Source organism: Urtica dioica, chromosome 6, assembly GCF_054948205.1.
Source record: "Urtica dioica subsp. dioica isolate 48M chromosome 6, U.dioica_male_clone48M_v1_H2, whole genome shotgun sequence".
Lineage (NCBI taxonomy): Eukaryota > Viridiplantae > Streptophyta > Magnoliopsida > Rosales > Urticaceae > Urtica > Urtica dioica.
Genome location: NC_142761.1, coordinates 1,782,609 through 1,797,102, shown reverse-complemented (window position 1 = coordinate 1,797,102; position 14,494 = coordinate 1,782,609). Strand labels below are relative to the sequence as shown.

General features: G+C 36.1%; 1 protein-coding gene and 1 pseudogene across 1 annotated transcript; both read left to right on the top strand.

Moving 5' to 3' along the window:
• The first annotated feature begins 4,252 nt into the window (after nt 1–4,252).
• Nucleotides 4,253–4,857, top strand: LOC149392789 (translocator protein homolog pseudogene; annotated as a pseudogene).
• Nucleotides 4,858–11,353: 6,496 nt separating this feature from the next.
• On the top strand, nt 11,354–13,237 carry LOC149392788 (xyloglucan 6-xylosyltransferase 2-like). The gene has a single exon (XM_089617033.1). It carries the CDS (start codon nt 11,613–11,615, stop codon nt 12,993–12,995), a length of 1,383 nt encoding a protein of 460 aa, XP_089473159.1. The 5' UTR covers nt 11,354–11,612; the 3' UTR covers nt 12,996–13,237.
• The last annotated feature ends 1,257 nt before the right edge of the window (nt 13,238–14,494 follow it).

Below are 14,494 nucleotides of genomic sequence, written 5' to 3'. Positions count from 1 at the left end.
GATCAAAAATATAACTCATTTCAGAGAGAGAAAGAGAGAGAGTGAGAAATGATGATGATGAGAAGAAGCTCATTGGCCGTGCTGTTGGCTACGGTGTGCATGATCGTAGCGAATCTTCCCAAAGCAACCCTCTCATCCTCCTCCGACGTGTCGTACTCCTACTCCGGCCCCGGATCTCCACCGTCATGGCACGTGTCCCCCGGCGGCGCGTCGTCGTTCTCGTACTCCGGCACCGGCCCGATCCCGCCGGAGATCGCTCGGTTCCTTCCTCCGGGAGTCTCGATCGACATCGGACCACCCAATAATAACCAGCCGAGCCAGCCGGCGCCGTCGCGGCGCGAGGACCCCGGAAACCGCCGGAGGTGCCAGAACGCGGCGCAGTCGGAGACGTGGTGGCAGTGCGTGGCGGCGCGTAGGGCTCACGCGCGGTGCTGCAATTTCTGGAGGAGCGTGAAGAGGAACTGCCTCGCCGGAGTCCCAGATTCGGCGGCTGACCAGATTGAGCCTCGCTTGGCTAGGCATTGCTGCCAAAACAACAACTCGTGAAAAACATTTTGCACGTCATTTCATTAATTATTATTATTATTCTTTGAATCATTTGTTTTGTTTATTTTGCACTCGTATTTATATCTGCTGTTTTGCATTAGGGTTTCTTCTTCTTTAATTCAGTGTTTGCTCTAGAATTCGTAATGAAAACTATCACTCTTATTTATTGTGGTGTGTGTGTGTGTGTGCCAATATTTTTTTTTAGCTTTATACGTGTTTTTGCTAATTAAAATTAGAGAAATGGTCCTATTTGTCACTAATTTTATAATTGTTGACATCTCGGTGGCATTTTGGAAAAAATTAGTGTTTTGGTGGTAAGTGAGAAAAAATTATAAAATTGGTGACAAATGAGGCAATTTCTCTTAATATTATACTGCCGGTAGCGTAAGATATATATGTTGTAATGATTGATTTGCTTATTAACGAAATAATAGTAATAATTATAACTTGTAACACCTCTGGTTTTCAAGCTTATGAGCACAGACCTCTTAATTTGTTTTTTATTTTTTCATTTTTTGTGTCTTCACTTATGTCCTCCAATTAAAATATTGTAGCAAAGAGGCATCATCTTTAACTGATATTATATCAAAATATAGCATGACATGGATGTATAATTGCTCGGTAATGCATCAAATCAAGACACAAAATATAGCATGATATCATATTTTATTTATTATATTGATAGAGGCAAAAAAAAAAAAACTCTTAGGCAATCTGGTTTAGATGGGATTTGTGTCATGCTCGGCTAAGGCATTGCTGCTACACCAATCGCTCGGTGATTTGGCGGTCCATTCTCCGTTGTTGATTTTATTTCATTATTATTATTCTTTGAATCATTTGCTTGTTTATTTTGCACTCGTATTTATATATGCTGTTTTGCATTAGGGTTTCTTCTTCTTTAATTCAGTGTTTGCGCTAGAATTCGTAATGAAAACTATTACTTTTATTTATTGTGGTGTGTGCAAATATATATATATATATATATATATATATATATATATATATGTTTTTAGCTTTATATGTGTTTTTGCTAATTAAAATTATACATGTAGCGTAATATATATTGGAATGATTTATTTACTTATTAACGAACTAGTAGTAATAATTATAACTTATAATACCCCTAGTTTTCATGCTAAATTTGATTACATAAAAGATTTAAACTCATATTACAAGTAAATTTTTTAATGGAGACAAATCGCTCTCTCGGAAAATTAAATCAATGTTCTCATGCATGAGAGAACTTTATAGGCATTTTTAATTTATCTAACATACTCATTTATTTATAAAAAAAATTGTAATATTAGTATACTAAGGTTTTCTGTTTTTCTTTGTTTAAAAAAAAAAAAAAAAAAAAAAAAAAAAAAAAAAAAAAAAAACCCTTAGTAGTGTTAATGGCACGTATCCTACCGTCCCTACGTGTAGTATTTTCAGTTCTTTATGTGTTTTTAGAGCTGTTCATGTGAGTGTTCATCAACTAATTAGGTAGCGAATGCGTACAAAACTTTGTAGGTTAAAAAACACTAATGAAAGAGAATTAACTAATAACTAAAATTGAATACTACATAATACGTGATAGTACATATTATCTGAAAAGACTTGTAACTTAATGTTCTTGTCGTAATATTATGATCGTGCTTCTGATCTATTTTTCATCTCTTTTTTGTGAGTTTTGGTTATAAATCGTTGCGCGTAAATTTGATTTTTTTGTGCTGTTTTTATCAATGTATTCCTGTGACGAGCTATTTAATAAAAAAAAAATGACTCTTACTTTTAGTTAAATAATTAAAATTGAATTATATTTACTCTGATCTTTGATTGAGAATTTCCTGTATACCTTGTTTTAAAAAAATATCTTATAATCCTCGCTTCTTATTATTATTTCGAGAATATCTTGTGCAGTGTGTGTGTGTGTATATATATATATATATATATATATATATTTATCAAAACAATATTATTTCTTATCACACCCTTATTTTAATATTTCGAATATGCACCTCAATCTTATTTTCCAAAGACGATAGAGGAAAGAGACTTCAATGAAACGAAATAGGATTTATGTTGGTATTAATTATAATACTTGTTATAAAAGGGTAAAATATCACCGATCAGGTGATATACCGAATAACCCAATATACACCGATCAGCCAGTTATATATCGAATAGCCAATTATATGCCGATCAGATATGTTGGTGGTAACTTTGAATGAGAAACGAACAAGACTATAAGTTGAGGACCGATAATCCCTGAACAGAATCGAAAAGATCGGAGAAATCAGCGGTTGCTTAAAGACTAGTCAAAATATAATGTTTTTACAATGGTCATATAAACTCCAGATAACTGCCAATTGGTCACATAAGCCAAAGTAGTTACCAAAATAAATTCCAAACAGACGAAATGAACAGTTATTATCATAACTGTCAAAGCGTGAGTATGATCAACCCACGTTTTAGACAATCCAAACAGTATATAAGAACATCAATAAGGTGAAAAAGGGGATTTCATGATTCCGACACCCGTTATGCTTTTTATTCAATATTTATTTATTATTCTCCTTGTAACTAAATTCATCTATTATATGGATAATTCAGCCTAAATCTTCATGTAGTCGGTATAACTTATTCAGCGTATATATGTGGGTTTTCGCTATGACAAACGTTGTTTTTATTTTCTGACATCAACAACAATATGAAAGACATTTGTATCTAGATATTTAGTTTGTAGGGTATTCGAGGAGGAAGAATTTCAAATGTGAAACGTTTAAGTTAGTAATTTTGTAATTTTTCCTATCTTTAATCGGTTTGGGATTGTTTGCATAATAAACTTCGTATTTTTAAAATTAAAATAACATCCGTTTTTTCTTCCCCAAGTTACCCTACTACCCTTATTGGATAACTATGCACATGCATGGTCTCTAGCCTTATGTATTTAATTATGGTAAGTATATATTATGTCCCTATTCAAAGTGATACCTAATAACCTTATATTTTATTGACATGCCAAGAAAAGAGATTCGTAGAATTGAGGAGAGAATTAATGATTTCCCACATATGTAAATTTTTGCAAATTTTAGAAGGCAATGTATATCTTGGGCACTTGCCATATAAGAAATCGCCTCGTAAAATTGTTCTTAACTACACACATCGCTTTTACTAATTAAAAAAGAATAATTAACGCACTAATATATATATAGTAAAAAAAATTCACATTTTGAGCGAGTAATATAGGAAACTTAAATTGACATTCACACAAACAAAATTAATACTCATTAAAGAACTTCCTATCTTTGCTCCAAAACGCTAATTTCTTTCCAACCCTCAAAACCTTCCGATCCCCTTATAAAATATCAATCTCTATTTTTCTTCACTTGCTCACAATATCATACCCAAAAAAAAAAAAAAAAAAAATCACAACGATCTAATCACAAAAGTAAAGTAAAATATAATATTTTGAGTGAGTGTAATATAGGAAACTAAAATTGACATTCACACACACACAATCAATACTCATTAAATAACCTCCTATCTTTGCTCCAAAACGTTTAATTTCTTTTCAACCCTCAAAACCTTCCGATCCTACATATCAATCTCTCTTTTCCTTCACTTGCTCACCACACCATACACCAATCCAAAAAAAAAAAAATCCCAATGAACTAACCACAAAAAATTGATCCCAAAAAAAAAAAAAAAAACACACACAAAAATGACCAAAGCAATGCAAAGAGAAAGAGAAGAGAAATCCTCCTCCAAGGCAACAAGAGCCGTCCGATCCCTCATGATCGCGGTCTCGGTCCCTCTCTCGTTGACCACGGCCATGGTCTTCTTCTTCGGCTCGGGCCCACAATACCGCGCTCTAAATAACAAGCCCTTCTGGTTCCCGCCACTCTGGATCGTCCACGTGGCGTCCATGTGTTCGTCGGCCCTCACGGGCTTCGCCGCGTGGCTCTTCTGGGCCGACGGTGGGTTCCACGCGGACCGAGACGCGTTGCCTCTCTTCATAGCCCAAGTCTCGCTCAGCATCGTGTGGGCCCCACTCGTCCTCGTCATCGGATCGCCTGCGGTCGGTCTCATCGTAAGCGCCGTGCACCTGGCCACGCTGTTCGCTTGTTACCGTCGGTTTCGGCTCGTCAACCCTTTCGCCAAAGATCTCATCAAGCCTTGCCTCGTCTGGACGGCCTATCTCACGCTTCTCACTTGCAAGCTTATTACTCTTTGAAGATTTTATTTATTTATTTATTATTGTTTTGATGGCGTTATATATTATTTAGGCTTTTTTTTTTAGTTTGTAGAGTTAATTTTAGGAGTTTACATGGGATATATATTATTAATGTATGTAATTCGTGATGGAAATGGGTGAAATTTTCTTGGTCGTTATAGTTTTCTTGCAAATTTATGTGCCAGTTTTTGTAATTCTAACATGACGTTATTATAATGATAATGTGTGGTGGTTAATTAACAAGATCGATTTTTTACAAGGTAATACGATTCCACGTTTATGATTTAATATTTTTCACCGCATGATTCAAGCTTTCTTTATCTCTTGTTAATCGTATTTTCGAATTAGCATTTATAACCGTCCATGGCTCGACTTAGGGCCACACTCTATGACCGCACGTTGATTAGATTTGATAAAGTTCTTTTCTTCTCGTCGTTTTTCGTCTCGTCGAAGAGTCTCATTTGTGCCTCTCGTATTCGTCCTGCTCGTCTCGTTCTTTTGATCTTTGGGTCTTCGGGTCATTAGTCTTCGGGTCTTCGTGCTTTCGGATCTTTGAGTATTCGAGTCTTCGCGCTCTTCATCGAGTTATCGGGTTTTCGTTTCTTCGAGAGTCGTAAACCATTTGAATTTCTCTCTGAGACCTTGCCTTCTGATAGGTGCGTTAATCACGCGGAAAACTCCTATTTTCCCGACTAAATCCAAGCTTGTTCTCGAGTATTTGTGATGTTTTTTGTGTGTTTTTGAGAGACTTGTAGGTTTTAGAGGCCAATGAGGTATTAAGGAGGTTAGTAGAGCATCACGTGAAGTAACGGAGCCATTTTGAGAAGATTCGAAGACTTTTCGCCAAGTTAGAGCAAAGAAGAAATACATCGTCCTCTTGTGAACAGTTTTGAGAGTTTGAAGTAAAGATTTTGGATGATCCAATTCCATGATTGGATAGATCTCTCTCTTAGCTTTCCAACGCATATTTATTTGCAAGAATCGGACATCGGAGCTAGGAGTTATGGCCGTTACAAAATCGGTGCGCGCGGGAAGAAAAAGCGCGCGGCGCGACCCTAGGGGGTCGCGCCGCGAGGTTCCGAAAATCGCCGAAATCGATCTCCGAGCATGAAGCGCGGAACGCGAGGTCTTCCGGGATGTCAACCTCGCAGCGCGACCCTAGAACTGCGCGCCGCGAGGTCCTCCGAGACAAAAAAAGAGGAAACGCGGATTTGGAGTCGATCTGAGCCGTTGGATCACTTTTAATTGCCCAATCTGCTCCGAAAATTAAGAGAAACCCAAGGATTTTGACCTAGGCCTATAAATACACCTCTCAATCTCTTGTTTAGGGACTTTTGGCACTTTTTCATTGTTTTTCTTAGTGTTTGGGAGAGATAGAGAGAAAGAGGAGAGCCGTTCTTCATCAATTCGCGCCAATTACAGTTTTCTTCTTCTCTTTTACTCTTGAACTCCCGTATTTTAATTTTCAATTATGGTTTCTTCTACTTCTTTTTCTTTTATTTTATTTTTGTTTTCTCGCTACGTCATGAACTAATTCCATTAAGGACTATGGCGTAGCATATTTAGGATGCGGTTATGGATATGATTTAATATATTGAAATTCAATTTCCATTCTCTATTGCTTTGCTTAATTCAAATCCGTTTTTAATGCTTGATCGAGATTAGCTACCTTGTTCATGATTTTATACTTCAACTTGATGCTTGAGAAAGATTAGGTTGTTAGTGTTTTGGTTTGAATTACGATGATGCATGCCTAGGCTAGAGATAGTTAGGTTGCCATAGAATCGTGTGAATGCTCTTGATATGATTGCATGTTGTTGTTAGGGATTGAGATCGAGAGAAGATTTTCCTAATTTTGACATAGGTTGTTAGATGCTCGAGAAAGATTTAGCAATATTGTTCTGTGAGTATGGTTAGCAAAGTGTAGTGAGTTGTTTATTGATTGTGCGTCAAATTTGTGTATCCAAACCGTTGAATAAACCCGTGAAGCCTTGGTCCCTAGCCTCTCTTTCTGCTTACAACTTTTATTTGATTATTTTGTTATTTAAGTGTTTTAAAACTTGTCAATAATTTGTGACATCTTTCCATCTTTCCTTTTAGTTCAATTCGTGCTAGTTGATTTGTTTGTTAATTAAGCTTGTTCCTCGTGGGATCGACACTCGTACTTAAATTCACTATATTACTTGGGCGACACGTGCACTTGCGCGCGTAAAAATCGCAACACCTTCAACCCCTGAAACTTCTCTCAAAACCATTTGAAGGCAAGGCTCATTTGGTGGCCAAAATGAGTTGAAGACAAGACATGTTTTGTGGCCAAAACAAGTTGGCGGCAAAGCTCATTTGGTGGCCAAAATGAGTTGAATGCAAAGCTTGTTCAGTGACCAAATTGGCTTGGCGGCAATATATGTTTTTGTGGCCAAAATGAGTTGAAGGTAAGAGTCCATTTTGGTGGCCAAAATGGGTTGAAGGAAAATCTCATATTGAATGTAAGAGTACAGGTTGACTCGAGATTTGACCAAAGGGCTTTGCACCTAGGCTTGGGCTTTACATATGAGCATGCTTTGTCGTTTTTGTTCTCAAGTTTCATTTTTACCTTGTGAAAATGACGACATAACAATCTCCATGAAATAAATGACGCATCAATATATAGCTCCAACTGTCCCCCACTAAAGTTCATTGTCGTTTTTTTTTTCTTTCTCTATATATAATGATGGGCTTAATTCTTTTTTTTTTTCAAACTCAATTCATAAGAATTATTTGAGGGTTGTAAAAACATTAACCAAAACCGGCTAAACCAATAGTCGAACCGATCAAAAACTAAAACTTGATGTCACCTCATTGAACCATTTCAGTTAACTAAACGAATTTTCAAAACCAATTATTGGTTTTAAGAATTAAAATTTGTCGAGCCAAGCCGAATATATTCTAATTAATCAAGTTAAAATTTGTCCAAATGCTTGCTTTGGCTCAGAGGACGGGGGCATCATGTATTCATACTCATGTTTTTTTCCGAATCCATATTTTGTCGATTTTTTTAAAAGCTATTTGAAAGTGTGTTAAAAATAATTTGTGGAATGTTTTTTATTAGGACTTACGCTTTGAACCAAATCAACCCACTTTTCAAAATCGGTTGCGAAAATTGGATATTAGTTTTAAATAACTTAAAAGAAAAACCGGTTTAATTGTTGGTTCAAAACATAAAAGAAAAATTAAAATAAATTAATTTTTTTATATGCTTATTAAAAATAGCCAAAGCTGAACCAAATCAATTCAGTTTCACTCTTAAAAATCATATCGATTTTTTCACGAAGTGGTCATAAATCATGGTTAAGAAAAAGAAGATATATGTTTGGTTTTCGTATTAGTATATAAGGGTCATTTGTTATGCCTACATGTAGTTTTGTTATTGAGGTCATAAAGTTGTTAATAATTTGGTAGAAAAGTTGACTGGATAAAACATGAAAACACCCGAGAACCATGTGCGTTATGTATGCAATTTCTTAAACTTGTATTTAGGGATGGGAATTTGGTCCAACACGAAATACGAAACGGTTACAACACAATAGCGAATTATGATCTCAATAAAATAGGTTGATTATTAATTGGGTCGAACACGCTAGCTAACACAATTAAATAACGAGTCAAAACTCAAAACGACACAATCACAGTAAAATGATTAAAATCTAATTAACACAATTATTAAATGGTTGACACAAAATACGATTACGATCCGCACGAATATGAACAAACTAAAACGATTACGAGTAATAGCACGATAGCGATGCAACAAAGTACGAATAAAATAGTGTGCCACCACAATAAGTCATCAAACAAAAAATGGTTTCGGTTAGCTGAACCAATTTTCAAATCCAATTATCGTTTTTAACAATTTTAAATTTGTCAAGCCAAGAGCCGAATATATTTTAATTAATCAAGTTAAATTTGTCTTAATGCTTGCTCTAGCTCAAAGGATGTGCATATTCATGTTCTTAGTACGAATCCAGATTTTGTCAATTGATTTTTTTTTCTTTCAATTATCTGAAAGTGTGTTAAAAGTAATTTGGGGGAATGTTTTTGTTAAGACTTAGGATTTGAACTAAATAAACCCACTTTTCAGAAATCGGGTCTAAAAATTAGATATTGATCTTTTTTAAAAGGCATTTGATGTTTGTAGAAATTGAACTCACGACTTCCACTTTTAAGGTGGTGTAAGATATTAGTTTTGAATAACTTAATTTTGGGTAATCAATGTCATGTCTTGGACTAAACCGGTTTGACCGTTGGTCTAAAACTTAAAAAAATAAATTGAATGCACTTATAAAAGATAGTCAAAACTGAACTCAAATCAATTCAATTTCACTTGTTATAACCATACCGATTTTTTCAGGACGTGGTCATAAAGCATGGCTAAAAAAAAGAAGATTTATGTTTGGTTTTTGTATTAGTATTTAAGCATCATTTGTTATGTCTATATGAAGTCATATATTGTTGGATAATTACATGTGCGGAAAATAAACCAACCATAAATACTATCGATAATTGGTCATGCATTTTTTAGCAGAGAAATTGATAATAATAATATCGATCGCTTGTCACTAACAAAAAAATCAAACAAAACTCAAATATAAACACATTTAGTACCAAATGTGTCACAAGCTGATTTGGTATTAGATCTGTCAATATTTGAGTTTACTCAAAACAGTTAGTATTGTTGTGAATTTGTCTTTCTATTGTAATGAAAACACATATCGAAAGCTTGACATAAATTAAAGAGCCTTATCCAAAAAAGACCATCCTGTTACATGCCATTGCAACTAACTAGCGTCACTATCTTCTCCTTAAAACATGACCGCGCTCTTGTCATTTGACTGTCCCCAGCAAATTCGGCGGAGAGTTCTTGGCTGCGCGATTAAATAATATAAATAAATATTATATTCAATTGTTTAAGATACATTTATCACCAATTAAAAAAAAAGATACATTTAATTTAGATAAATTATCTCATTTGCCACAAATTTCATAACATTTTCCCATTTTCCACCAAAACATTAATTTTTTCCAATATGCCACCATCTATGTCAACAATGTTGACATCTATTTTTTCCCTTCACTATGAAATGTCAACATTGTTGACATAGATGTCAACAATGTTGACATCTCGGTGGTATTTTGAGAAAAATTAGTCTTTTAGTGAAAAATGAGAAAATGTTATGAAATTGGTAGCAAATAGGTCAATTTCTCCTTAATTTATCAAGAGGAACGGTTTTAATATAAATAAATAAATCAATAGAACGATGCATAGTTTGACTAGTAATCGATGGAAGTTCATTCGACTGCAATAATTTTGATGACGACCGGCACATTTGCTATCTCTAGAGTGCTTGTCATTCTAGCTTTAGCAATTGCTCAAAAGTGGACCATAATAAATCCCTTTTGCACCTTCTTGTTCTTTATCATAATAAAGTTGCCAAGTTTTATATATATTTATTTTATTTTATGCCTAGCACCGACAAATATAACATAAAAAAGATGTGTTAAATTAATTGAAAATAATAGAGCAAGAGAATATTTCAATTTTTTTTTATGCTTCTTCAATGTATGAGAATTCGTTAGGGTTTTTCAAAAGGGTGTTATGAGTATTTCATAACTTTAAGTCTTAACAGATAAAAAGTGAACAAGATTTATATTAGAGTATACATTTGATACATACAAATTTTTTAATGTAACATTAAGCCGTATTTATGATATACATAATAAGGGATGCAATATTTCACTGAAATACATGATATTTATGATTTTTTTTTCTTTAGTTTATTTACTGCATTATTTTAAATACTAATTATAATAAGATCTATCCACTCTTTGCTTGTAATACTTGTTCTTGTCTATCGCAGTCCGTTGGTGGGTGGGACAGCAAAAAATCCTTACATGTTTACGTCAATATGAATTGAGCTCTGAAATGAAAGCCATGTGATTTGCATAAATGCAATCCAATCCAAGAGTCTCAAAAACAAATCAATGAAAAAAAATAATAAAAAAACCAACTTAAATTATTCAGATACTAATCCAAAATTCCAAATAGAAGCAAACATACACATGCTTTGAATCTTCGCCGATCAAGTTCTGTGTTTAATTTTATTAATAAAAAAATGCGTATCATTTAAAACTGATTCATTACAGTAAGCATTCATCAAATCAAAAAATGTATACAAATAACTATGTATCCCCTAATTACTTGATTTATTCCGGGGAAAAAAAATCCCCTATTGCTTGAATATGTAATATTTTTTTTACAGTTGGAATTAAATAACCTTCCTTTTTATTTTCTGTTTTCCATATATCCCCTAATTCCGAAAAAAAAAGAACATGATTTTTTCTTATTTAAATAAAAGAAAAGAAGAACATGTACACTACACACACGACGCGTAGTTCACTCAAGTCACTCCCTCAACGTGTTACGTGCTACGTACGTGCAATAATTAGGTAATTAAACAATAAATAAAATCATGGGAAAAAAAATAAAAACAGTTGTCTTAAAATAAATAAATGAAAAAGAAAAAGGAATTGTCTGAAAACGCTCATCTCTTTCTGTATCCCATTCCCATTCCCTCCAGTCTCTTCTTCTCTGTACTTTCCTTGTTCAAAAAACTCCTCTTTCTCTATTTCTAATCTCCACCGACTCAATTCCCATTTCACCCCCAATTCTCCCACTATTTACAACTATGCCCCTCCGTCATTTCAATTAAACCGCACACCTTTCTTTGCTCATTCTCAGATCCCATCCCAGCCATCAAGAACCTTTTTTTTTCTCTTTATCCAACTCGGCTGAGTCGACTCGGACGATTCAATGCTGAGTCGGTTACTGGGCGCTCGGCGAGTCCGCCAGGTCCAGCGAGCGATACGACACGGGACGGTCTCGATCCTCTGCCTCTTCCTCACGGTGGTCGTCCTACGTGGCACGATCGGGGCCGGTAAATTCGGGACTCCGGAACAGGACTTCATCGAGATCCGGTCCCACCTCGGGTCATCGTCGTCTCGCCGCAGAGAGCCTCACCGCATGGTCCTCGAAGAGAAAAACGACGCCGAGCCGGCGAAAAACGACAACGCAGCGAAAAACGACAACAGTTACGGGACTTTCGACATCGCGAAGATCCTCGTCGACGAAGGCCCGGACGAGAAGCCCGACCCGAACCGTCCGTACAGCCTCGGCCCGAAGATCTCCGATTGGGACGAGCAGAGATCCGATTGGCTGAGCCGAAACCCTAATTTCCCCAACTTCGTCGGACCGAGCAAGCCCAGGGTTCTTCTGGTCACCGGATCGTCGCCGAAGCCGTGCGAGAATCCCGTCGGCGATCACTACCTCCTGAAATCCATCAAGAACAAGATCGACTATTGCCGAGTCCACGGGATCGAGATCTTCTACAACTTCGCTCTCTACGACGCCGAGATGGCCGGATTTTGGGCCAAGCTTCCATTGATACGGAAGCTCCTGATCTCCCACCCGGAAGTCGAGTTCCTCTGGTGGATGGACAGCGACGCGATGTTCACGGACATGGCTTTCGAGGTTCCATGGGAGAGGTACAAGGACCACAATCTCGTGATGCACGGTTGGAACGAGATGATCTACGACGAGAAGAATTGGATCGGACTCAACACAGGCTCGTTCCTCCTCAGGAACTGCCAATGGTCCCTCGACATCCTCGACGCCTGGGCTCCGATGGGACCGAAAGGGAAAGTCAGAGACGAAGCCGGAAAAATCCTGACCCGAGAGCTCAAAGGAAGACCGGTCTTCGAAGCCGACGATCAATCGGCGATGGTGTATCTCCTCAACACGGAGAGGGAAAAATGGGCTGAGAAAGTGTACCTCGAAAATCACTATTACCTCCACGGGTATTGGGGGATATTGGTGGACCGTTACGAGGAGATGATCGAGAACTACCACCCGGGTTTTGGCGACCATAGATGGCCGTTGGTGACCCATTTCGTGGGTTGCAAGCCTTGCGGGAAGTTCGGGGATTACCCGGTGGAGCGGTGCCTGAGGCAGATGGATCGAGCTTTCAATTTCGGGGACAATCAGATTCTTCAGATGTACGGTTTCGCTCACAAATCGCTGGCGAGTCGGAGCGTGAAGAGAGTTAGGAACGATACGGCGAATCCGTTGGAGGAGAGGGACGAGCTCGGGCTTCTTCACCCGGCTTTCAAGGCCGTTCATAAGGTATCGGCTTCTTGAGGAAAAAGAAGAAGAAGAAGATTTTTTTTTTTTTTTTTTTTTTTTTTTTTGGAGGGAAGGGTTATAAGTTATATATGAATTTGATGATACAGGTTAAATTTGTTATAATTTATCAATAGTGCGGGCTGTTTTTATTTTGTTTTATTATTTGTAGTTATTATTATAATTATCTTGAAGATTAAGATTGTATTGATTTTTGGAATGAAAAGAAAGGAATGGAAGATAGTCTCTTTTTGCTTAAAGAGTTACAAGAAGAAGTGTTCTTGTTTGTTGGATTTTTGGTTTCCTTTTTGGTGTGTGGCTTGCTTGAGATTCCAAAATGTGATTGGTATTCAGAAACACTTTCGATTGCTAAAACCCAGAACGAAACTCCAACAACCGTTGATTTGCCCGACATAAACATGTTTAATGGCGGAGATTGGATGACAGAAACCATGGTTGAAAGCAAATAGCGTGTTCTCCTTCGGAAACGGTACTGTCGTTAGCTGAAGATTAGCATTCGGTACGAAAATTTCTGCCAAGTTCCGTACCGAGTGCCCGGGATGAGACTCGTAATCTTGAGAAAATGGAATGAAAAAATTTCGAAATTTTGTTCCTTCGGATGCTCTTCATGAAACTATAAATTTTGTATCTTTTGATTTTGTTCATCATTCTTCTTTTTTTTTTTTTTCCCTAGTGTCAGAAGTTACTTGGGGGAAGATTCTATTTCGGTTTGGCCGAAATTTCGATTTTTATTGGCGGATTTTTTTTTTTTTTTTTTGGTGAAGGATCGAAATTTTGTTATATTAGAAGTGGAATTCCAATAAATTTGATTGGTCAATATCAAATAGGATTTTGAAGGTAGAAGTTGACCTAAAGGGATATATGGATCGTGGGCTTTAGTGCAACTCTTTGACTGGCATAGAAGCCAAAACATGATCTTTTATTTGGGAATCTTAAATAAAGAAAGCAATGCATTTTACATTTTAAATCCATCTAATTGCTTGATCACACAAGAAAGATAATGAATGAATAATTTGTATCGTACTGAATTTACTACACTACCTTTATCTCTGTAAAATATTTAGATTGAAAAAAAAAACTATAATTATAAATTTGGTCAAAGTTCTCAAAATAGCAAATCTACCCCATTCTAAGAAGATGGACCGTATACAAGTAAATTTTCACAAATTCCCATTTTCTTTTTCTGTATAAAGAAAGAGACAAATCTATGATCACTTTGTAACAATGTTTCCATAAAACTGAATAACATTCTCATTAAGTGATCCTATATTTATTTTTTTAAAGATAAAATTTACTTAAATTTACACGTAGATACAACCCTTTCACCATAATCCATTTCTTTTTAAATTGTACGGATTTCCCATTAGAAATAGAGTAAATACCCATTAATACAATATAATAACACGATAATACAAGGCACACTACATACATTGGCGGGATGTTGAAGTTTATCTAACATCAAGTACAAAAAAAAGATTAATTTCCTTAACATAATC